Below are 25,256 nucleotides of genomic sequence, written 5' to 3'. Positions count from 1 at the left end.
GAAATTAAATCAAGAGTTCTATAAATAAAGATGAACTTCATCTAAACATTTAGGAGTATCTAACATAATTATTAGTGGGACGCGGTAGCTCAGTGGCTAAGACACTGAGCTTGTCAATAGAAAGGTTGGCAGTTCAATGGTTCAAATCCCTAGTGCTGCGTAACGGGGTGAGCTCCTGTTACAGCTTTTGCCAACCTAACAGTTCAAAAGCACATAAAAAATGCAAGTAGAAAAATAGGGACCACCTTTGGTGAGAAGGTAACAGCGTTCCATGTGCCTTTGACATTTAGTCATGCTGGCCACTTGACCACGGAGATGTCTTCAGATAGCACTAGCTCTTCGGCTTTGAAACGGAGATGAGCACCGCCCTCTAGAGGCGGGAACAACTAGAACATATGTGCGAGGGGAACCTTTACCTTTACCTAACATAATTATTAGGGATAGATAGGAGTGTAATTCTTTGGTTCACCTGATCAACTAAGAACACTTTGATTCTCTCGTTTCCCAACCATTTCTGAAATTCCTTTCCCCAGTTCTTCACCAGACTTCCAGGAGTTACTATCAAGGCTCGTTTTATTACAGGCTTGCATCCATAAGGTCCTTGACGCAGGAGTGTCCAGATGAGTGAAATACACTGCAGTGTTTTTCCTAAACCCATTTCGTCTGCAAGGATGGCGCCAAATCTATTGCTCACTCTAAGGCACAGACAGCAAGGAAAAAGAAAGTGATTACTGTACACAGTAAGTTCAAAAACGCCTTGGCCATTTAATCAAACATCATAGGCATCCTTATTGTTTGGCAATATAGCAAAAGAGTATTTATGGATCAGCCTTTTCATTTCATTGATTTAGTTTTTTTATTCCAACATGTCCATACAAAATAAAAAAATATGGAATTAAATATGATTGTTGATGGTTATATTTTTACATAATATTGTTCATTTTTGTTATAGGTTAGATTTTGTTGTGCTTGTACAGTTAAGTAGATTGGATTGAAGGGCATAACAGTACTTGTAGTAAAATAAATAGGCAGAGATAATCAAATCTGAACTCAGAAGGGTTAGAGCAGGGGTGTAAAACTCAATTTCATTGAGGGCCGCATCAGGGTTGTGTTTGACCTCAGGGGGCCCTGTTGCCTATTACTGTGGCTCTCGAGAACGTGGACAGGTTACTGGGGAGGCTACATGCGACCACATGTTTACTGGACCCGTGTCCTTCCTGGCTAGTGCTGGCTACTCAGGAAGTGACACGAGGCTGGCTCCGGGGAATTATAAATGCTTCATTGATGGAAGGGGTTTTCCCCGCTGCTTTGAAAGAGGCAGTGGTGAGACCCCTCCTCAAGAAGCCTTCCCTGGACCCAGCTATTTTGGGAAATTATCGTCCTGTCTCCAACCTTCGCTTTGTGGTGAAGGTTGTAGAGAGTGTGGTTGCATGGCAGCTTCCCCGGTACCTGGATGAAGCTGTCTATCTAGACCCCAAGAGGGCCTTCCACCAAGTGTGCTTGGTGCGCCAGTTGCGCCCCTTTCTTGACCGGGATGCCTTATGCACGGTCACTCATGCCCTTGTCACTTCCCGCTTGGACTATTGCAATGCTCTCTACATGGGGCTGCCCTTGAAGTGCACCCGGAGGCTGCAGCTAGTCCAGAATGCAGCTGCGCGGGTAATAGTGGGGGCAACTCGTTGCTCCCATGTAACACCAATCCTGCCCAGCTTGCACTGGCTTCCTGTGGTCTTTCGGGTGCGCTTCAAGATTTTGGTGACCACCTTTAAAGCGCTCCATGGCTTAGGACCCGGGTACTTACGGGACCGCCTGCTGTTACCTTGTGCCTCCCACCGACCCGTACGCTCACACAGAGAGGGCCTTCTCAGGGTGCCGTCCGCCAAGCACTGGCGGCTGGCGGCCCCCAGGGGAAGGGCCTTCTCTGTTGGAGCTCCTACACTCTGGAATGAACTTCCCCCCCGGTTTACGTCAATTGCCTGATCTTCGGACCTTTCGGCGTGAGCTGAAAACGCACCTATTTATTCAAGCGGGACTGGATTGAAATTCATGAAACTATAGTACTCCTTTCATTATTATCTGCATTATCTCCCAAACCTTCACCAAATTTGGCAAAAGCTGTCCCATCTTTTGGAGAATGAATAACCAAGCTTTTGTTTTTTTGCTGAACTAATAAAATTGTTTTGTGCCCTTCCCTCTGGTGGGTGAAGGCCCTAATTTGGTGGCAGACTTGAGCACAATAAATTCTATGAAATTATTAAGTCAGATTAACATCATACTTTTAATTTTGCTATAGTGTGGTTTCATCAGCTTCCCTGTTAATATAAAATACGGTGAACAATATTCCTAATTATTTCTCTGAAGGAAGAATTTTCCAGGGGATAAGCAGTTGCATTATTCATAAATAGAACCATCCCTCTGCAAAATGTCTCAATATAATTCAACAAAAGAACTGCCAGGGCTTCACTGACTTGTTGCTTGTATTCTCTGATTTCTAAAGATTTATTTGAAGTAGACTTCAATTCCATCCATTTTTGCAATATTTTTAAAGCTTTTGTAATATGCAGGGATGGAGGCGGGAGAGACAATTATCTCTGTCAAAATCACAGGTTTAAAAATATTATAATTATAGAATTTGGAGCTTTCAACCAAACTAGCAATAAATAATTTTTCTCCAGCCTAGATCTTAATTTCTACCCGAGAGAGCGAAAAAGCCCTTGTAGAAAAGCTTTAGCAAAGCTTCATGAATAAGATTTTTTTTTAAAAAAGACTCCTTTCAAGTCAAGACCAACTTCTAGTAGCAATATGGACAAAATTGCATAGTTTTATTGGCAACAATGAGGAAACTATTTGCCACTGCCGCCTTCTACAAAATTGCTTGGCTCCTTCCGTTACAACTTGCACATTTCCTTTTGGTCTGCCATTCTAATATTAACCATGTCTGAGCTCACTCAATTTCTTTGAGATCAGCCAAGGTTAGCTAAACCTGACTCCTGGGCTCTACCTGCTGTATGGGACTTTATCATTCAGAGAGTATTTTAATTTTTAAAAATAGCACATTTGGATGCTGTAAAACAAAATATCAGCTTCCAAGATCATTTTTATATCCAATGATGATAGTGTTCCCCGTGGCTGCCATGTTGTAAATGGCTCCAATAGTTATTTTGTGACACTGTCCACAAGATTCTCTGGAAATGCCAAATGTGACCACCGGCTCAGAATGATGACTTATCAGCTGACAAAAGAGGCAAAATCTTGTGTTTTTGATAGGTCAAGCAGACCAAAGCTGACAGGTCCACGTTGAAGTAATGTTTTCCCTTTGTTGTATTTAACTGTACTGTTTATCTTTCTTTATTTGGCTGAGTTTTCTTGTTTGGGAAGGCCAATGTGCAGATTTTATATAAACTAAGAAACCACAATAGCTCTTATAAATATGCTATAGGTGTCGGCCACTGCTTTGTTACGGTTATTGTATTACTCTCCATATAAAGAGTCCACATTATCCTCATATACTATTCTCCTCCTTTGGTCTGTATGCAGTGTCTCCTCTCCCTCCCTCTCTCCCTCTCCCCCGCTCCCGGTTTTCTTTCTCTTTCTTGCTATTTGCAATTTCCATGGTTGACATCCTGCATAATTTTTTGAGGAATAAGGAGTATCTAGAACAAGTTTTGCACAAATGCTGTTTTTCAACATGATGGGTGGGTGGATGGGTGGAAGGAAGGAAGGAAGGAAGGAAGGAAGGAAGGAAGGAAGGAAGGAAGGAAGGAAGGAAGGAAGGAAGGAAGGAAGGAAGGAAGGAAGGAAGGAAAGAAAAGCTAGAAGTTTGCTCTTGTTTTTGTAATTGTTGCCACCTCTGCCTAGCTTCCCCATAGTCATCTCCCTGGCTCTCTAAAGGCTAAAACTGTATCAATACTATCTTCATAAAAATGTCACTGAAAATGTCACCTAGACAGACATATCTTTCTCTCCTCAGCTTTAGCATTTGAGGTTTTTACAATATTCCAATGGCAAATGCATCAACTTTTCCCAAAATCTACCAACATTCTGAAAGACTGAGAGATCAACAACCAGGAAACCATCATTTTCTTACCTCATTCCCATCACACATTCATAAAGAAATAGAATTCCTTCTCGCTGATGTGGGCGAAGATGGCTTGTAATGTAAGGGTCTACAACCACATCCACAATAGGCAAATGTGACTTGTTAAACAATCGCTGGTGACTTGGGCACGGATATGGCATAACTAAGGAATCTTAAATTTCAAACATAGGTGGTGTCAGTGCAAAAGTATTAGTTTAAAGCAAAAGCAACCAATTTTCTAGGTGTAAGACAAAAAAAAATTATTTGCCAAATTCAAATCAAATTCAAATGTCATCATAACCACAGTGCCTAGTTTTATTTTATACAGAGATTCTGAGAACGAGAGAAAGAAGTTCGATTTTGGTTATCCAATTCATCCATTTAATTAGTTTGGCCTTCCCCAAGTTAATCTCCACTTTATATGTTGAGACTATGACTGAAGTGAATTCCAATATAAGTGCAAAAGTTAGAGGGAGTCTGAATTTGATTTGGATTACTAATTCACTTTCTTTAGACAGGGATAGAACAGAGATAGACAAATTAACACAAATAAACTCAAAAAGAAATCCTTACTTGGAGCTAACGGATCATGGCGTGGTTTACAGTTAGACCAGTTTTCTTGAGTATTGGCTTTGGAAACATTTTTGAAAGGATTACAAAACTGCCTTGCAGAAGCAACTGGGGTATTCCAAATTTCTTCTGTGGCCTCCAGACCAGACAGAAAACACTTGCCACTTTTAAAGTCTTCTTCCAATATCACACCCATCACTTCAATTTCTTTGCTTCCAATCATCAGACTCTGACCTTCAATGAGATTGTCTAAGACTCTGAACTGATATCCAGTGCCTAAGAGAAATTATAAAGGTTATGTGGAGGTGTATGGATATAAATAAAGAAAGAATACACTTGGTCAAGTAAATCTTACAGTTTTAAGAAAAAAAGACACTATGGCTATACTGTGCAAGAAATAAGGCCAATTCTTTCGACTAAAAAGCTGAATACCGATAGTTAATATTTATGACACACTGTCTTTAAATAAAAATATTAAAAAGCTCTATAAGTTTTTGAAAGACATCAATAACATCCTCAACATAACTTCTTTATTTTTATGGGGCAGTATCACTTTAAAAGAAGGTAAACATTAGCTCCATTTGATGCCAAAACACCCACCACTCCAAAATACAGATTGCATGTGAGAAGCTTTCCAGAGATCTGGTACTCATGAAAGCTGGGGGCAAAAACAATTTCTAACCCAAAATTTACAAGCACGTTCCTGAAAATAATCTTACACCCTCATTGACTTCACTTAATGAATTCCTAACTTATCCAATCCTACTAGGCAATAGGAGCAAAAAAGCTTGATTAACAAGTTAATGAGTAATGCATGAAAGCTAGCCCTTGTTGCTAAGCAATATAGTGCAGAAAATGGTTGATCTCCCTTTTATTTATAATTGTGTTAGCAGCACCAATTATTATTTTTCTGAAAACAAAGAACTCCATAATACCTCAAAGACAAACATATTTCTGTAAATAGTTGTGAGGAATGGGTCACTGTGCTTATTGCATAAGCACGTAAGTTTTGACTGAAATGTTAGAGACTGTCCTTTATTTGGTAATCACTGCTACCTAACAATACTTCGTACAGCTGCCTCCCACTCACCACCCTATTACAATAATAATGCTATTCAGCTATAATTTGTTTAGATACTGTTGACTCCTAGTAGGTTGGTCTGAGAGTGAGTGGCCCAAGGTCAAGCAGCTGGCTTTCATGGCTAAGGTGGGACTAGAACTCTCAGTCTCCGGCTTTCTAGCCTGATGCCTTAACCACTAGACCAAACTGGCTCTGTACACACACACGCATGCACACATACACACACACACTGTGTCAACTAAGAATTGAAGTTACTACATCTGATAAAATGGACTTTACTAGATAAAAGATTATGTCAAAAGACTGGTGCTATAAAGAAATGGCTTCAAAGTATGCCTTCTTGCATATTTTCCTGCACGCTGTTGTAGAGGAGGTAACTCTTTACAAAAATGTTTAACTATATAAAAATCATTTGCAGTTGCACTGAACCCATGCAGGCTAGTTTTCACCCGTCTGAACTCGGATTAACTTGCAAATATACCTTATAAATGTAGGGAAGCGTGTTGTGAATATGGCAGACATTAAATTCAATTGTTTATCAGAAACATTCTTAAAAGTAAGAAAAATATAACTAGAGTGAAACAGAGTTTGTATATGTAAGGGAGAGAGAAAGACAATTGGTAGAGTAATATTCCGAATAAGGAATGACATTTTGAATATGGGAGTTTTCAAGGCATATCTAATAATAGGGCTGCACTTTAGATTTGATTCAGGAGACATGTTTCAGGAGAGATGGTTCATAATACTTTCCAAACACTCTTTTTATTGGGAGATTTTGATTCCTTCCTTTCGTGAGGATAATAAATATACTCTACTCATGCACAAGGAATTTCAGAGTACCCTGAGGATTTTTCATTCACCACTATTTAAATCATGCAGCTGAACTTGCCATGTCAATCCCTAAGCTTGAGCTCCAACCCATTTAAGCAAAAGATCTAATCACTACAATTTTTCCTCTCGTTTGACCATTCCCACTCCATTCTGGCAATCGCCAAATGTGTTGAGATACTATTTCCACGACCCCAGCTAGATAATAGCTATAACAGTTGAGGATGATAATAATTGAAGTGGAAGTCTTAATATCTCTAGAGGATACAAATCTGGCCTCATTCACAAGTTAGCCATGACAAAACTAAACGCACAACTTCCAATTAGCTGATATGGCTATGTAACTATCTAACTATCTACCAATAGACAGATTATTCCTTCATAAATTCACAGAATCTTAAGCACTGGAAGGACCATTTGGACCTCTGAATTCTTTTCCTGGGCTCTTCAGTCTCCTTTAATATAACCCTACCTTCCTTCAAGGTGTGGCCTCCAGTCATCAAATAGTACCCTTTTCTTCCTTTGGTCAAAGTCACGTAACAGTATTTCTTCCAACATACACCTGAACAATTATTTTCATTTCATTCTTACCTCTTCCAATATTTTTGCCTTCCATATCCTTGAGCATCACGGACTTTCCTTTCACTATAAGAACAGCATCACCTTCCCACTTCTTATGTTTTTTCTTTGAGGCTTTGCACCAGACAACACTGAAATATTTGGTAAGGCAGATGGGCTCCTCTGGGTGTCCTGCTTTTTCTGTTGCTGTCGGATCTGTAAGAATGAAGACACACAGGAGGACTCTGAATTGCAGGCTGCACCCAGGTATGCAAACTGAAAGACAGTTGAGCAGACCATGAAGTCCAGCTTTTTATATTTATTCCTTCCTGCATGGATCAGGAGAGCAGGATCTCTTTTGAAAAAGGGGGAAACTTGTCTAAAGGAACTTATCTAAAAGCATCAGTAAGAGAAGCTCCCACGTATGCCGCTATAAACATCCAGAATGATAGGATTTTACACTATGTTTCCTCCAGTGGTGAAATGCAATTTTTTTTCCTACCGGTTCTGTGGGTGTGGCTTGGTGGGGGTCATGACTGGATGGGCATAGCCAACTTTTTTTTTTTTTACTTTTTAAAGCATTTTTTTACTACCGGTTAGGGCAAATAGGTAATTAAAAAATGCTTTAAAAAAGTAAAGCGGCACAGCCGTGATCGTCGGAACCTTTTACTTTTTAAATCATTTTTATCACTACCGGTTCATCCGAACCGGAGTGAACCAGTAGCATTTCACCCCTGGTTTCCTTATGCATATCTATCTATCTATCTATCTATCTATCTATCTATCTATCTATCTATCTATCTATCTATCTATCTATCTATCTACCTACCTACCTACCTACCTACCTACCCACACACACAAACCTATTTCTGTACATACATGAGGGGGGAAGGAGAGAGAGATAATCAATGTATGTAGAGCAGAATGTTTATACAGAGCAGTGTCTGGACTTTACCTCAAAACATTTGAAGAGTACTGTACTATGTTATGAACTCCTGCCATAAGCAAGCCACTTTGACACAGAGGCAAAAGATACTTCTGAATGGACAGGTACATAATGGCAGAGAAAGGGATCAGCCAAAATATTTCAGGGGCAAAGACCAGGCAAAGTGCTCCCAAAATGTGACCTTGTGTGCAGTGCAGTCTACTCACAATACACCAAGGTTTGTTTATTTAAATATTTATTTTACTGCAGTGCTCAATCGCAAAAACATTGGTTCCTGCCATCTACTCATGAGGAGCCACTGTCAGGAGTATATGTGAGCAATCTCATGATCTCTCCTTTCTCTGGAGAGGTTTTCCAGCACAAATCCCGCATCCAGCCATTGATCTCAGCCCTAAAGTTGCCTCTGTTTCTTCAGGGTCATTTTCAGTTCACCATGTCCTCAATGTCATCAAGAATGGCATTTTTTCTCCAGTCATCTGGCATTTCATCAGTTCCTCAAGTTTTTTCAAAAACAATATAAAAAGGTTCATCTAAATTCTCAGCTATGTTTTTTCATATCAAGTTTAAGGGCCCAATTACACTTTCTTTCTATAGTGCACATAGGTTTTTTTCCCCCTGATATCTTTATTTTTCATCTCCAATCTCCATTAAACCCTTCCTAATCAACTTCCCCATACTTCAGCCTAGGACATTTTCCTCAGTCCTTGTGAAGTACGGTATATCCTTCTTGTGCCAGCAAACCAAATCCTTTTCATCAACACTATTTGATAGTCAATTTTTCATATTTTCAATCCACTTCTATGGAGTAGAAGGCATAACAATCCTACCTTGGAGTTGTTATTTATGGTTTAATATCTGTGGGGATATCATTGTAAACTGTTTTTTATAGCATGATTTTTCCCAAAATGGATTAGCACAAAGGAACAACTAGGAATGAATTTAAGGAGTGCACTTTGTACGATTTTATGCCTTATGAAGAATTGCTTCCTTCTTTCCATGATCTAACAAATCTTCATTATCTTTCATTAATCATTCACTGTTCTAATCCTTTGTTTGCCCCCCAGCTGAAAAATAGGCTGGATTCTTCGTAGGCAGGAACAGAAAAATGCCACAAGCATTGCAGGTCACAGCTGCAAACTTCTATCCATCTATCTTCATTTTTTAAATGTTCCGCCAGTAATTTTTTTAATTGTTTTTTTTCCTCTTCTCAGGCTTTCAGCTAAAACTACCAATTTAAAGGGAAAGATGGCTAGAAAAATCTCCCTTAAACTCCCCTGCTAAATTGCACTGACAAACTCCTATTTGTTCTTACAGGTTGCTTGCCACAATGCTGCCCAAGCTCTTCATGAAACATGGGCTGCAAAGTCATTTGTATGTTTCTCTGGTTGTCACAATCCTATGTTATAATTTAAAGTTTACAATTTAGTATGGGTTTTTGGTTTGTTTTATTATATCTCACTTTGGGATTTAATAGGAAGGCTATAAAATCTGTATTAAATAAATACATCCTCCAGTTTGACTCTTTGTACTAGACAGCAGATTTTTTTTTCTTCTGAACATTTCAAAAAGAAGTTGAACTGACAGCTGCAACTTAGGAGCAAGCCTTGTGTATAACCTATTATCATAAAATGGACACTATAATTTGATTTCTTGCTTATCAGCTTCCCTTTCACAGTCTTAAGCACAGATAAGTTCCCAAAGCAATTCATGGGCATTTTGGCAGGCAATGAGAATCACGCTGCTGAGTTAAACCCTGTATGTATTTTTCAGGTGTTTTCTGAACATTATCTATATATTGTTATGAGAAGAAAAGATAAACATGAGAGGGAAACAAAAATCGCAGAGGCATCGCAAACTTGACTTTCCTTTCCTTTTCAAGCAATTGATCATTTAAGAAGAAGCCTAATAATGTAGATTTTTAATTGCTATCTTCACTGTTTATTGTGATTCTGTTATTGCATTTTATTACAAATGGTAAACCACTTAGAAAGTCTGTGCTATATCCGTAACGTCAAGGCATAAAATAGCTTTCTTTTGTTTTTATAATTCAGGTGTGAGTTTTTGCAAATCCAAAGAAATGACTAAAAGTTTAACTTAGTTGCACTCACAACACAACTCATAAATAGGCTGTCAACAGTAAACATGAAAAACCAATATTATGAATAATTAATATTAGCAGTTAATTGTAGCATGCTCCTGGCAACCTGTTTTAGATCAAGGTCATTGCCCACAGATTTCATTGATTTATCATTTATAGCAAATATATTTTCTTGTTCATCACAAAGAAAATAATTTCTAGGAGATACCCAAAAACACACATCACAACAGACATCTCTATTATAGATCTAAAATAAGTAATGCTGCAATAAGCTATTTAGATTACTGAAATATAGTTGCTTAAAATTCATGAGCCTTAGAAAGATTTGACCCTTGTTATGCATTACACAGGAATGATTATTTTTAGACAAGCTGATGACATTCTTGAAAGGAAAAAATGTAATCCTTTCAAGCCATGTTATATAAACCCAATTTACATAAATGCAATCTATTCAATAATTCAAGCAGGACAAAAACATGAGAGATCAAATTTAATAGGGACCGTGTAACTGTAGTTATAAATTTTAAATACATATATGTATTATGCCCCAGAAGAGAGACTTATGATCATGATTACTTCATTGCATTTAAACAGAGGCATCTCCAGAATTAAGTAAATGAAACAGAATATATGCAAATGTTACTTAACTATTTAACATGCAACTTGCTTAAATATCATGCATTAAAGTAAGATTATTATTTATTTATTAAATCTATACATGGTGTAACTTCATCCCACAATTGGAAAAGTCTATCCCATTGCTGTCCACATGAATTCATTCTTTTGATTTTAATTATAGTTCAATAATTTGAAGGAAAGCATGGAGACACAAATATTGGGATTCTATTTTCTGACCAAAATTGCTGTGGATGGTTGTTACGTGATCTCAGCTTGGTGTGTCTCAAAATAAAAGGGCGGGGGCATTTTGATAAAGGGCTAAAATGTATGAAATGATTTTCCAAAGGTATTGTGGTAAAGAATTTTTCTTCTGGCTTTCTGAAATGAGTGAAAGCTATTTCACATTAGGAAAGCTGTGGGTAGTCACTTACATTGGGAGTTATGAGATGAGTGATTAGATGAGTCAAACTCTGGGCTACCAGTTTATATGACATTTTAAGCTTTGCTATTCTTATGTTATATAGATTCAGGAACAGCGGCAGTCAGTTGGGCATGAGTGGAAGATGGGCAAAGCACAAATATTTCAAATTTATCAGGGTGGATTTGATTTAAATCATTAGTAAAAAGGGTTTATTTAAATCAACTCGATTTAAATCACAGTTATTAAAGAACTGTCATCTGTCTCTCAACGAGAGTCCCAATATTGCAGAATATACAGCCTCATGCTACATAACTACCGTACTTTTCGGAGTATAAGACACACCTTTTTTCCCCATGAAAAGAGGGTGGAAATGTTGGTGCATCTTATACACCAAATACAGTGTATAAGTGTATTTTTAGCCTCCCGAAGCCCCGCCCCATGAATCCCGTTTTTCGCAAAAACAGGGCATGCAAATGCTTTGGGAGGCCTGCAGAGTGTTCCTGGGGGTTGGGGAGGTCAAAAACGCCCCCGTTTTTGTGAAACACTGGCAAAAACAGGGCATGCAAATGCTTTGGGAGGCCTGCAGAGTGTTCCTGGGGGTTGGGGAGGTCAAAAACGCCCCCGTTTTTGTGAAACACTGGCAAAAAACAGGCATGTTTTTCACAAAAATGGGGCATGCAGAGGATTTGGGAGGCCTGCAGAATGCTCCTGGGAGCTGGGGAGGGCAAAAACTTTTTTTTCCTTGCTTAGGTCTTTGAAATCTTGGTGCGTCTTATAGTCCAAAAAATACGGTAAGCTCCATTTCATGCTGAATAAACTAAAATATTAATGTACTTTAAATAGAAAACTATCTTTAGATAGATTTTTACTCCAAAAGCATTTTATTAAAATAAATTTGATAAAAATAAAAAAATCCAATTTAAATTTTAAAAATCTGATTTTTTTTATTTATATTTTTAAAAAATCATCGATTTTTATCCACCCTGAAATTTACAGAAGTATGTACTCTGAAGGATTTTACAGTTTGTAAGAGAATGAAGTTATATTTGCAAACAGATGGACCAGATTTTTATTTATGCTCCCAACTGAGACAAAATTGACTGTTTAAAATCTGTATGGTAGCTTGTCACAAAACCAGAAAATTAAGTGTTCTAAATTGATTAGAAACTTTCTTAAAAGCCATTTTCTTTCACAATTTAAAATAACAACAGAAATATAGATGAAAAAAATAATGAAGAATCCTCCATAACTAAACATATGAGTTATCAAGGATAAAAGGCTGAAAGAAATAGCTTATCTCCTATAGCCCTACATACAGTAAGAGACAAAAGGATTGAAAAATAGGGATTTCCTGAGCCAAAGCCAAATTCTGGCTACTTTATAGATAAAAAGGCATCTAACTACCTTATCTAGAATAAGGAACTACTCTCTACAAATGATTCATTTCCTATTATTAGTGAAGTTGTGACTGTAAAACAGTGAAAATCAAAAATCCTCTAATCCTAGAGGAGCCTTCCATCACTGACTGGTATTTAAAAATTAGAAGCTTAGAATTAATAAAATACCAACTCAAAGTGTACAAACTATGCAACATTCGACATATCAAGAGCAAAACCACCTGTTTTCTTTTTAATATATATATTAGTAAAAAGAGGGCAGTATCACTACAGGTACTGTAATTTATGTTGTTAAGTGAGACATTTTTAAGTGCATTTTGTCTCATTTTACAACCTTCCTTGCCTCAGTTGATAAATGAAACACTGCAGTGGATAACTTAGTAAACCGACTGTTAAGTGAATCTGGCTTCCCCATTGACTTTGCTTTGACAGAAGGTTGCAAAGGAGGATCACATGACCTTGGGACACTCTGAAACTGTCATAAATATGAACCAGCTGCCAACTGTCATAAATATGAACCAGATGCTCCAAAAGTCGTAACTGTGAAAAACAGTCATAAATCACTTTTTTCAGTGTTGTTGTAACTTTGAATGTTCACTAAACGAACTATGTTGTATACTATATTTAAATTTTTCTTTTGGAAAGGTATATTTTAAAAGATGTAAAATAAATTCATATTAGTCATTGCAATGACTAATGACTAGTTTGCTTCCAGGTCCAATTCAAGATGTTGGTTATCACTTTTAAAACCCTTCATTCATGGCATTGGTCTAGAGTATCTGAGGAACTCTCATCCCTAGCATTGCTCCAGGATATCTGAAGAACTGGTTCATCTCAATAGGGACCAGCCGCCCCACCCACCCACCCACCCACTCTGGCAGGAAAAGCAAGCTGTGGACCTCCCATTTAGTTAATCCATATTTAATTGATTTTTCAATGTGTAGATTTTATTTATTAAGTTTTTATATGCTATATTATTTATATGACTGTAAGAGTTACCTCGGTGAGATGGGTGGCATACAAGTTTATAAATACATACATACTGTACATACAAATATACACACATACATACATGTTTTAACCAGTCCTTTTCACTGAGTCTCATGTGCATCTTCATAGCACACATTTGAGGCTAGACACTCATTTGGACAATTAACAATTGTCAGAATTGTATGTTATAACAATTCTGGGGAAAGAAGCAGCTGCTTTAAGGTATTGTAGGCATATGCTACATCCCCATATTGTAGGCATATGCTATATAGTCAAGTTAATATACACATTCAGCAACACACTTGTGTCATGTTTGATTAATAAACATTTTTTTTAATTCTTATTCAGTTCTCTTGGTTTCATTACCTACATCACTATAAGAGCAACAACCAGGGATAAATAGGAGGTATCATCAAATACTGTACAAAGTAAAGAATAATTAAAAGAGGCAGAAAAACGCAAAACAATGTTAATGGAAATTAAAAAATAATGCTATGGAAGTGGAACCTTCAACAGAATGAATGTGACAGATAGAAAATAAAAGTAATATTAATATTTGGAATGAAATTAAAGTGAGGAAATATCGGATGCAACAATTTAGAAATCAGTGAGGGAATGAAAGTGGTATATTGAAGGGTAGAATTGAAATTAGTGATAGAAATGTTAGTGCTCAAGAAAAAAAAATGTATGAAAAGTAATGTATAGATCCTGTAACGTTGTTATTATAGTTGGTATAATTGGAGAATATAAAGTATGGAAGTAATAAAAAATGTGATATCCCCTGGACTGTTTAGTATATTTATAAATAAATCTACTATATAAAAATAATAATCAGATAATCCATTATCCATTCGATCATAATTTCAGAGGTATTTCCTTAAACAGAGAAACAAAATGACTACAGAGGCAATACAGCAGTGGGAGTGACTTCAGACTTTCTGCTGGCTTCCCCATTGATTTTCTTTGTACGAAGCAGACAGGGAGCACTGGAAATGGCAAGTACATGACCATAGATCAGTGGTCTCCAACCTTTCCAGTTTGGCAGCCCAGGACAGGGGGCAGGGAGAGGATGTTATGTGTGAGTGGCAGGCATGTGTGCGAGGACGCACAACCCCATTTGTTGCTAGTGACGTGTGAGTGTGCTTGCATAAGCACCTGCCACTCATGTAAGTAGAGCTTTGCGCATGAGCGCAAGCGCAAGCGCCCAGTTTCAAGCAGGCCACTGCTCAGGGTTTGGGAACCCCTGTTGTAGATGACCACTGTAGTGCAGCTGTGCCTTTGCAAAGGTTGTGCTCAAGCAGCCACAACCTTTGCAAAATTTCAATTCCATTGGAGTCACCGATTCCAGATTTTGGATGCATTCTGTAAGCTAGTCTATTTGAGATATATTAATTCAAATATCATTGCCTTATGATTTACTGTTTGGCCCAATTGAAGGTTACAAACAATCCAATGAGATTTTAGCGATATAGAGATGTTTTGTGGTGAACTGATTGGAAAGATAAACATAGCTGGACTTTTTATGGAAGTGATAGTGTGTTAGCTGAGCTCCTATGTGATATGTCATGAAAGTTATATGGATTGTATGATGCAACGAGTACTTTGGATCTGAAATTTAATATAGCAAAGATTAAACTAGTTTAGCTTAAAGAAATAGAAATTGAATGAATACCATATTTTTTGGAGTATAAGATGCACTTCCCCTCTCTCCACATCCACCATGTGCACATTGCTGATCGCTGCCTCCGCGACTCGCATTTTTGGCTGATTCCAGGCGGTGGGGATCAGCATGGCTATCCCCGCCACCTGGAACAGGCAATAACGCAATATGCAGAGGCCAAAAACGGGGCATGCGGAGGCCAAAAACACAACACGTGGAGACTGAAAACGCAATATATGGAGGTGGTGATCGGCAGCAATACGCTGTGGTGATCCCGGCAGCCTGAGACAGATCTAAAATGGAGCATTCAGGGGCCATAAACACAACACGCTGAGGCCAAAAACACAACGTGCGGAAGTGGCGATGGGCTGTGGTGATCCCCGCAGCCTGGAACAGCTGATTGGCAGTATTCCAGGAAGCTGATCCAACCGCCAATCAGCTGCTCGTGCTGAATGAGGCTGCAATAACATGCTGAAGCTGACCAGGCTGTTTGCTGTTTGCTGCAAGGAAGCTAGCCAGATGAATACCAATGGATGCTAGAAGGCAGAGGCAGATTTTTTTTCTTGTTTTCTTCCCCAAAATCTAATGTGTCTTATACTCCAGAGCATCTTATACTCCAAAAAATATGGTAATTACAAGTTATAAATGGCAAAAATTGATGGAATGAGTACTATGTAGTTTGCTGTAAGGAACATTTGTCAAAAGAAGCAAAAGTGACTATTTATAGAAGTATGCTTCTTATTCCTTTGTTACATAAAGAAAGAGTTGGGTATGCCAGGAGAAACAGAAAGATTGAATGCAATAGGCAAGGGGGAATTAAATGGGGAAAAACAATTGCTAGAATGTGAATTGAGTAAGAACATCAATACAAAACTAACTATTCTGAGATGGCTGTCACAGACAGAGAATGAATTAAGATCAAATTGTGGAAAAATACGTGAAGGAAGAATGAACAAACTGAAAGAAAGGGATACCAAGATACCAAGACATAAGGAGAGGTATAGTGAATAGAGATGGAATAATATTTACTTTTCTTTTTCTTGTTCATTGCATTTAATTTCTTTATTGTTTACTCTTTTCTGCACTTTGCATTATGTTGCTTACCCTGAAAGGGAATAGAATGATAGGGTGTGTGGGTGGGTGTGGGTGGGTGTGCATGCATACAATATGATTTCATTGCAAGTAGCCAAAACAATAAAATTCATCTGAAAGAAAACTACTAGTATCAGCAAGCTTGGGGGAAATCAGTTTTGCTGATGATTTCAGAAAGAAAGGCGATTTCTAACAAAAGAGAGCAAAGGACAATAATGATTAAATATGTTAAGTGAGTACATAATTGTAATTATCTGTTGGGTTGAAAAATGGTAAGCTCTGTGCAACAAAATGGAAAAAGTAGAGTTCTGGATGAATCAATTACAGACTTTTAAAAAATAATGGAATACTCTATTCTATCCCTGGAATGTCACTGTAGATGGATGGATGGATGGATGGATGGATGGATGGATGGATGGATGGATGGATGGAGGTAGATAGGTAGGTACGTAGGCAGAGATAGACGATAGATAAATAGACAGACAGACAGACAGACACAGACACATTCCAATGATCCCTAAATGTTGCATTTTTACACATTTGGATAAGGACCAATCAATACCTGCATTTGTGTGAGTATGCATAATTTCTCAATAGGAATTGTGTGTACCAATTCCACATTACATCAGCTGACTACCCCAGCAAAATGGCAATAATCTTTATCCTTTTTAAGACATGTTATGATTACCCACAGCTCCCTCCATAATTCAGATGGATTATGCACTGGTGGCTATGCACAGAAATCAGGTATAAACCAACACTGAAAATGCGGAGCGCTGTCTAGATATAAAAAGATTAATACAACATTCCTTAACTTGCCCTTCTGGACTCCCATGATTCTTAACTGGACTACAGAATGTTTGATAAAAACAAGAAGAAAGTGTCAAAGGTATTTTTATTCTAAACTGTTTACTGATTTCAGAATTATAACACTCTAAAATATTGTAGAATCATATTTCAACAGTTCAGCTCAACATGTAGATATTTCTATCCATGTTTTTCCTGATAGCATAAGGCCATAATAAAATACTAGTTACCACTGTCTTATAAAATAAGGAAAAATGAGCAGTCTTTTTCTCCACTTTGCATATATTTATTTACCCACAAATAAATATTTTAAACGGGTACTTAAGAATTGTTCCCAGAAAAAAAATGAAATAAAAAATTAAACAGAATTTTTTACAATAGTTTCATAAATCAACAATGGCTTTTACTAACAGTATTAAGATCACAGGATTTCAAAAAGGATTATTTTTTAAGTCTTAGATGAGGTTTTCCTTGAGATCTGAACATTTGGGAAAACCAGTGAAAACTGTCTTTTGATTTCTTGCAAACATAAATGAAATCCATTTTTTTTTAAAAAAAGGATAAATTCTTTTATCCTTCCACTTCTAATCCATCCAAATGAAGTAATTGATCTTTTCTAATCAAACACAGAATATGCACGGTTTTATGGAGCAGAATTGCTTTACATTCAAAGACTGTTGAATTCAGGAAGATCACGACGTAATCTTATTGCCTTTAATTTTTCTACTTTAATTTTTGCTCTCAAAAGCTCTTCTTCCAGCTGCTGTCTCCTTTTCAACCCATCCCTTTTTTCTTGGATATAGAGCCCAATTTTCCTTTGATTTTCCAAAATTATGTGATGTTCTTCTTTTAGCATTTGCAACATTTGTGGATCATACCCTCCACATGCTGGCCTAAATCGTTCTCCACTTTCAAGCCTAAAAAACTCATCTCGCCTGGGGATAGGCGATGGAGATAGCATTCTTATATCCACAGAAGACAAGGAAGTTGATGGAGATCTCTCCATGACATGGACCATATGTTGCTGATCTCTTTGTTCCAAGTTATCCTGTGTTTGCAATTCAAGTATTAGTGAAGGCGGTGGCTTCACATCCTCTTCTTCTGGGTCCAGTTCCAGTGTGATGGCAGCAGGATGGGATTCCAACACTAGCTGAGGAGAACTTGTAGTAGCAACTGTTTCTTTTACCAGGGTAGCACTAAAACAGAATAATATTTTAGGCATTAGAGAACAGAATCTTCTCATAGCCACAAAAGTTGGTAGACACAAAATAGCATTAAATGACATTACTGGGTCTGTAAAAGCTGAATAGGCTAACATGGTTAGTAATTGAATAAAAGACTACTGGAAAGTCCAGGACTTTAGGCTATACTGGGTAACTGAAAACTTTTCACAAAAAGGCAAAGGGAAATACTACTGTAACTTACATTTTTAATAAGAAAACTACATACAGGTCTATATAATTACCAAGAATCAAGCTCAAATCAAGGGAGCTGATTTTTTAAAATTCAACCTCTGAGCTATTTGTACTTTGACAAAAGGAGAATCATCGCAACTGTTTATGTGCATATATGCTGCCAGAAAAGACAATGGAAAAAGAGAGAGCAATATCATGAAGCAATTACATCTTGAATACTTCTTGTTTGTATAATTCTCTTCTCAAGGTGGCTTTCTGCCCTGAGTATTCTTTTTCCTGAAAACATGGACAAGAAGCCTATGGCTTTTCGGAAGCTGCAGAATTACAGTTCCCAGCAGGCAGAGGTAGCATGGCCCATAGTGAATCATGCTGCAAGTTGTAGTTCAGCAAGTTCTGGAGGGCCACGGGTTATTTCCCTCTGTTTTAAAGTATTTATTTCCATATCTGCACTGCACATATCCTGCAAAATTGCTTACTAGTCAGAAGGACCTTGAATATCATTAACCAGAGCGACTCCACATAGGTTACTATTATTTGGACTCATTCCAATCTTCCCTTCTCTCAGTGCTGCAGAGGACTTCAGGGAATGTCGGGGACAGTTGCTCACCCGGAACTGGACTGACAAGAGCCCTTAGAAAGCTGAGAAGCCTTCAAGTATCTTCCAATCTAGCAGTAAGTCAGCAAATGACCTTGCTCTTCCCAAATGATGATGGTAGGAAAGGAGCAGGGGTGAAATGTAAAATTTGTTACTACCAGTTCTGTGGGCGTGGCTTGGTGGGGGGTAAAGTGACTGGGTGGGCATGGCCAACTTTCTTTTTTCTTTTTACTTTTAAAAGCATTTTTTCGGCTGAAGAGGTTGTAAAAAAATGCTTTTAAAGGGTTCTGACGATCCAGGCTGAGCCACGCGATCATCAGACTTTTTTTTTTACTTTTAAAAGCATTTTTTTGGCCGAAGAAAAAATGCTTTGAAAAGTAAAAAAAAAAATCCTCTAATAATCGCACGGCTCAGCTGGGCATGGGGGGGAGAAGGGATTTTTGCTACCGGTTTTCCGAACCACCTGCCGCCATTGCTATCAGATCGGGCAATCCGGTCCGAACTGGGAGCATTTCACTCCTGAGAAGGAGACAGGAAAATCATCCCCTCACCATATAGTGCATGGGTGTCAAACTCGATTTCATTGAGGGCCACATCAGGGTTGTGTTTGGCCTCGGGGGGGGGGTGCAGAGTGGGCATGGCCAGCTCAACATCACTCATGTTGGGAGCACTGTGGTGACCCTAGTGCTCTGCCAGTGAAAATTGGCTCCCGAGCTCCATTTTCAGCTGCCATGGCCTCTAGGAACCCTCTGCCAGAGAAAGCGAAGCTCAGGAGAGCCATCACTGGCAGAAACACCATGGGCTGGCACTTCGCTGTTTCCAGGGCAGCCCCGTGGGCCAGATCTAAGTACGAATCCGGCCCTGGGACTTTGAGTTTGACATCCCAATAGCTTAAGAAACATTAAAGATAGCAGCAGTGAAAAACTGAATACACTGGAATGGGTGGCATTATATTTCCAGTCCCTTTCCTTCCTATGTTTCGTGGAATTACTCTTCATTAAAGACAAAATAAGAATATAAAGTTTTCCAGAAAATTAACATATCTATTTTAAGTGGAAAACACCAGGAAGAAAAAAAATGCCTTTAAAAACACTTTTGGTCACTGGTAAATATGAGAAGAGTTATACACGCAGTCCTTAAGCCATAGCATGTTCATGAACCAATTTTTTTGCAATAAAAGCAATTTTGGTATAACATTATTTAATCTACGTCTGCTTATTATTTATCAGCTCCAAAGGATCTTCCTGTTTTCACTACGAAGTATAGATTTATCTGAAGATATAGTGAGAACCTCATTGTTGGATGAAAGATTTCCTGGATTAAAACTAAGAAGACATATATTTTCATTTCCTGTCATAGTTGCTCCACTCAAAAGTCCCCCCTTTGAAATATTTATTTTAAAATAAATTATTGAATAATTGGTTATTCAGCAATCTTCCATTATTATTGCATGGCGGTCTAGTTCACCTAGATATTTATTTATTTATTTAATCAAATTTTTAGATAAAAGATATGTCAATAACAGATTCTTTTCATGTAAGAATTTTGTACCAGCTATGCTTACATGATACGATATATGACATAATAATATGATTATTTTTATTTCATTTTTATCCCAGCATTTTTATATAACTTAAGATGGCAAAGATACCTAATACTCCTTCAAAAATGGTGTTTTGAAATCTGGCACTTATAAACAAGTGTATTCAGTTCAACAGGGACACTAGTCTTAAAAAAAAGAGCAGTAGCCTTGAGATATGAGACTTTCATAATGAATATTCAGGCTATGTTTAAAATTGATTGGGCAAAACATCACTTTGATTGAACGATGTTACTTAGTGAACCAGTAGGATAGGCAATATCTTGGTAACAGATTTGAGTTTGAGTACTAATGGCTAGAGTACCATTGTTGTTTAGTAATCTTGCTTAGATGCTATGTAGCATCTAATATTAATTTTACTAAAGTAAAGAATATTGCTCAACATTGTTTTCTTGGAAACAAGCCACAGAAATTTTATGAGAATTTGCATGTATAAGTGCACATCGGGACATTCAAAATGAAAAGACCCAAGCAGAGGTTTCTGATCACAGCAAATCAGCAGCTGTGAGCAATGGAGCATTAGTCATATGACCTTGTGTAGCAGACAACCCACAGAGAAAAACTGGAGTTGCATCTAATTAAGGATGAAAACAGCTGATTTCCAATTGAACCGCTAATATTCATCAGTAAACATTGCCAAAGTAAAATATCTTGGTTTTTAAAAAGTGCAACTTCCATACAATTTTCAACTGGGAAAAGGGTATATCCCCTTTTTGACTTGCATGGCAATCTCATTTCCTGATCCATTAGTTTTAGCAATTGTATTTTTCATAAATAAATATGATATCTGGAAATGCACAAATTACGGCTTCAAAGAACCATAGCCATGGGAAGGTAAAGAGATAAAACAAAAGTGGCTGAGAAGGCAAAAGCTTTATAGCTAGCTATGTCTGTAGTTCTCTCTTAAGCAAAAATCTTTCGCACTTTCCCCTTATTTTAAAGATCTACATAATAGATCTTTAAAATAAGGGATAATAGACAAATTCATTTTATTGAAATTTATCCTCACAAAACATATTTAGAATCACAATAATCATTTCTAATGGTTAATATTCCAGGTAAATTATTCTGTAACACTAAACTACAGCAATCATCAACACTGCATTTCAAAATAATGTTTAAGCAATTGATCATTGGGGGTTGGGGTTGTAAAATTAGTATTAGATGCTACACAGCATCTAAGCAAGATTACTAAACAACAATGGTACTCTAGCCATTAGTACTCAAGCTCAAATCTGTTACCAAGATACTACCTACTCTACTGGTTCACTAAGTAATATCTTTCAATCAAAGTGATGTTTGGCCCAATCAATTTTAAACATATCAACCTGAATAATGATTATGAAAGTCTCATATCTCAAGGATACTGCTGCTTCTTTTTTTTTTAGACTAGTGTCCCTGTTGAACTTAATACACTTTTGTTTATAAGTGCTGGACTGCAAAACACCATTTTTGAAGGAGTATTAGGTATGCTTGCCATCCTAAGTTATATAAAAAAGCTGGGATAAAAATGAAATAAAAATAAGCATGTAATTATATCATGTCTCATATCATGTAAGCATAGCTAGTACAAAATTCTTACATGACAAGAACCTGTTATTATCTTTCTTTGACATGCATCTTCCGTGGAAGCAATTTAGAGCACAGTACTGTTTAATGTAACCGGAGGCAGGGCAGTAAAGGGAGGCAGGGAATATCAAAGGCTGACTAGCGTGCCCATACATGCCAGCCTCTCCAGACATTCCACTTAAGATTATTATATTTGTTTACCACAATAAATGATATGAATTTAAATAGTAACAATAGGAGCCAGGAAAAGAGATCTTGCTTTTCCTTAAGGTTTTTTTTTAAAAAATATCGAAGGGTGCAGGGGCAGACATGGGAAGCTTGTAGCAGAGAAAAGGGTAAAATCAAAGGCCCTGCAAGAAAGGTCAAACGCAGCCCGCCTGTTCTATGTCTAGCTCAAATCTAGACACGCTTCAATTTGATTAAGCACAAAAGAGCCTGCCCTAAAAATAAAAGGTTTTGTGCAGCTGCAGCATCCTTATCTGCCTGAACCTGAGCCTTGTAAACCTGTGCCCGTTCTTTTTCTAAGTTTAATTACAACTTTATCTTTATTTTGCCTTCACACAAGGCTAAAAAATGGTTTTGAAATCCACTTTGTATTTTTAAAAGGCAGAGTAAAATCGGCAGGTAAAATCGTCCAAAAAGTCCAAGTGCAATTTAAAATGTATTCTGCTCGGGGAGATTAACATAATCCTTGTCTGGGCGCACGCAGAAGTGAGCTCCTTTGTTCTCCAACTCGACTTTATGTAGATTTTATCCAAAACAGGCAACAGCTTCCTTATGCAGGCAGATGACTGCAGTACCATACTACCTTAAATGTAGAACAGCCCTTCGCTTGGTCAGTGTTTGAATGCTATGCCTATTAAAAGGGGAGGGGTAAAAGTTGGAGCTCCTATTTCACTTGGATTTTTTCTTAACCCTCACTTGCCAGGGGTCTGACAATAAGATCCTTGAAACACAACTGCAAGCTAAACTGCCCAATCGAGCTCTGTTTTTGCAAATTCAAAAGGCTGCTTTGAAAAGCCGACTTGGACTGCAGCATTCTTAGTTTTTCTAAGCTAAAAGCATTTAGCTCAAACAAGGGCTGGAAGATGCTCAAGTTGTCCAACCAAGCCCAGCATAAAAGGCAACTTACCATGGCAGATTATTCCTCTCTCTCAAACACACAGTGGAAATCTGAGGGATCATTTCCACAACTTTCTTAGTCGGTTCAGAGATGTAGCTTTTGTAGTCACAAAGGGTCTCCTTTTGCTGTAAGAGTTCTTGCTTGGCATATTCCTTGAGCCTTTTGTATAGTGTGCGCAGGCCCTGGGCAGTGCGAGGAGGGCGGTCAACTCCAATGGCATTGTAGTTATCAGCTATGATGTCCCAGCATTTGTTTTTTTCCACTATGACTGAATGTTTGTTGGTGTGTTCCTCGAGAATATTAACGTATGGCTTGACAAGTTTCAGCAAATCAAGCTTTTCAGACAAAGTGAAATTCGAGGATCTGGCCTTCCCAACCATCGTCCTCTCCAGCCTGAAGAATAAGCAGTTCCTGAAACCACCACACAGATCCTAGCTCTGCTCAGCTCTTTTTCACAAACAGAAGAAAGATCAGGCTTAACTAGGCTTGTCTCATTTAGGCCCACGCCTACAGGGGAGGGTTTATTAAAATTCCTTCAGCTTAAGCTGACGCAGGTTCGTGAAATCTGGTTAAGCCAAGCCTGACCTACATAAGGCTTCAGACTGAAGGAGAAGAGAAGAGGGGGGTAGTGCGCACGCACAGGCACTTTTGTGCCAAAAAAACCCCTACATTTAAACAGGATTGAAAACATAAAGGTTTAAAGATTAGCACGTTACCCTGCCAAATATTACCCAATTCATCCTGAGTTTACGAGCTTACACACATACATCTCTTTTGCTGATAGAAAAAAAAGGAACTGCATAAAAGACTGGATTTATTCATGCTCAAGAAAAGGACAACTTTTTTATGGGGAAGGGGAGGCATTTATTGGTTATTAAGCTGCACCACCTCTGCAAAAAGGAGAAAGGAAAACCAACAACAAGCAAGACGACTGGATTTTGAGGAGGCGTGTATAGAGAGATCCCTAACAGAGCCCCCAGATCACGGTTCTGTTCCCCAGCGGCTCTTCTCTCAGGCTCCATTTGCATAATGCTAGTCCTGCTGTCAATCAGGAATTGCAGATTGCCTAGCTAGTTAGGTTTCACTAAGGGTCGGGCTTCACAGCAAAGCTAAGCTTCCCCAGCACTTTGCAGTGTGGCTTTGGCTTTATGCATACACACACTTTTTAAAGAGGCAGATACTCAACAGAATAGAGACAGGAATGAGCGGAAAACAGGGTCCCCGCCTTACAGCTGCAATTGTAAATGTGCAACTCATTACAGTCACCCACCACATGGCAGGGAACGCACATCTCCAGAGGTGCATCTTAAGGACAATCTTCAGTCAAGGTTCTGGTTGTCCTTCAAATGACCTTCAAATGAGCTAGGCTAAAAAAGAGCCATCATATCCAAGCAGGAAGGACCTAGGATTGATGCAAGCTGCTGCAGACATGAAGGAAGCTAGCTTAGGAAACACCGCCATAATACTCTTGTGATAAGAAATTCAATCATTCTGTCAACTTACCAGCTTGTAATGTAACAAGAGCAGTGTTAAGAATTCGTCAATTTTTTTATCACATAACCGTCACTGATCACAGTTCTACTTTATGTATGGAGCGCAATCCTGAGGAGTATTATGCTTACACATCACTTCGAACTATTTTTGTAACCCTTGAGAAATATAGGAATCAAATTAAACCTCAGGTCCATCTTTACTATTATCTCCAAATCACAAAATATTCCCTGCTTCTCAGGGAAGTTATATAAAGATAGGAACAGGGCACTCTGATGGCCTTAAAAACAGGCAACCCACTCTAGGTCATTAAAGTCAT

General features: G+C 38.1%; 2 protein-coding genes across 4 annotated transcripts in view; both read right to left on the bottom strand.

The window, feature by feature from the left end:
• Nucleotides 1–25,256, bottom strand: part of RAD54B (RAD54 homolog B) — a 44,750-nt gene that overhangs the window by 11,502 nt on the left and 7,992 nt on the right. For all 3 annotated transcript variants that reach the window (XM_058177524.1, XM_058177525.1, XM_058177523.1), the window contains exons 4-7: nucleotides 7,149–7,331; nucleotides 4,652–4,924; nucleotides 4,088–4,250; nucleotides 470–695 (exon numbers count right to left, since the gene is read on the bottom strand). In XM_058177524.1, coding sequence (XP_058033507.1) covers nucleotides 470–695; nucleotides 4,088–4,250; nucleotides 4,652–4,924; nucleotides 7,149–7,331 — 845 coding nt within the window. The remainder of the gene's footprint in view (nucleotides 1–469; nucleotides 696–4,087; nucleotides 4,251–4,651; nucleotides 4,925–7,148; nucleotides 7,332–25,256) is intronic.
• On the bottom strand, nucleotides 13,482–24,646 carry FSBP (fibrinogen silencer binding protein). The gene is made up of 2 exons (XM_058177526.1): nucleotides 23,456–24,646; nucleotides 13,482–18,340 (listed from the first exon to the last, which is right to left on the bottom strand). Exons 1-2 carry the CDS (start codon nucleotides 23,824–23,826, stop codon nucleotides 17,812–17,814), a joined length of 900 nt encoding a protein of 299 aa, XP_058033509.1. The 5' UTR covers nucleotides 23,827–24,646; the 3' UTR covers nucleotides 13,482–17,811.

The sequence above is a fragment of the Ahaetulla prasina genome, chromosome 3 (assembly GCF_028640845.1).
Source record: "Ahaetulla prasina isolate Xishuangbanna chromosome 3, ASM2864084v1, whole genome shotgun sequence".
Lineage (NCBI taxonomy): Eukaryota > Metazoa > Chordata > Lepidosauria > Squamata > Colubridae > Ahaetulla > Ahaetulla prasina.
Note: the sequence above shows the minus strand (reverse complement) of the source record. Positions and strands in the feature narration are given on the sequence as shown.

Excerpts from the sequence above, each read along its gene's own strand:
- FSBP (XM_058177526.1), bottom strand. The coding sequence starts at position 23,826 with ATGGTTGGGAAGGCCAGATCCTCGAATTTCACTTTGTCTGAAAAGCTT. Across the intron at positions 18,341-23,455 it reads GAGAGGAATAATCTGCCATG|TGCTACCCTGGTAAAAGAAA; the intron begins GTAAGTTGCCTT and ends ATTCTGTTTTAG.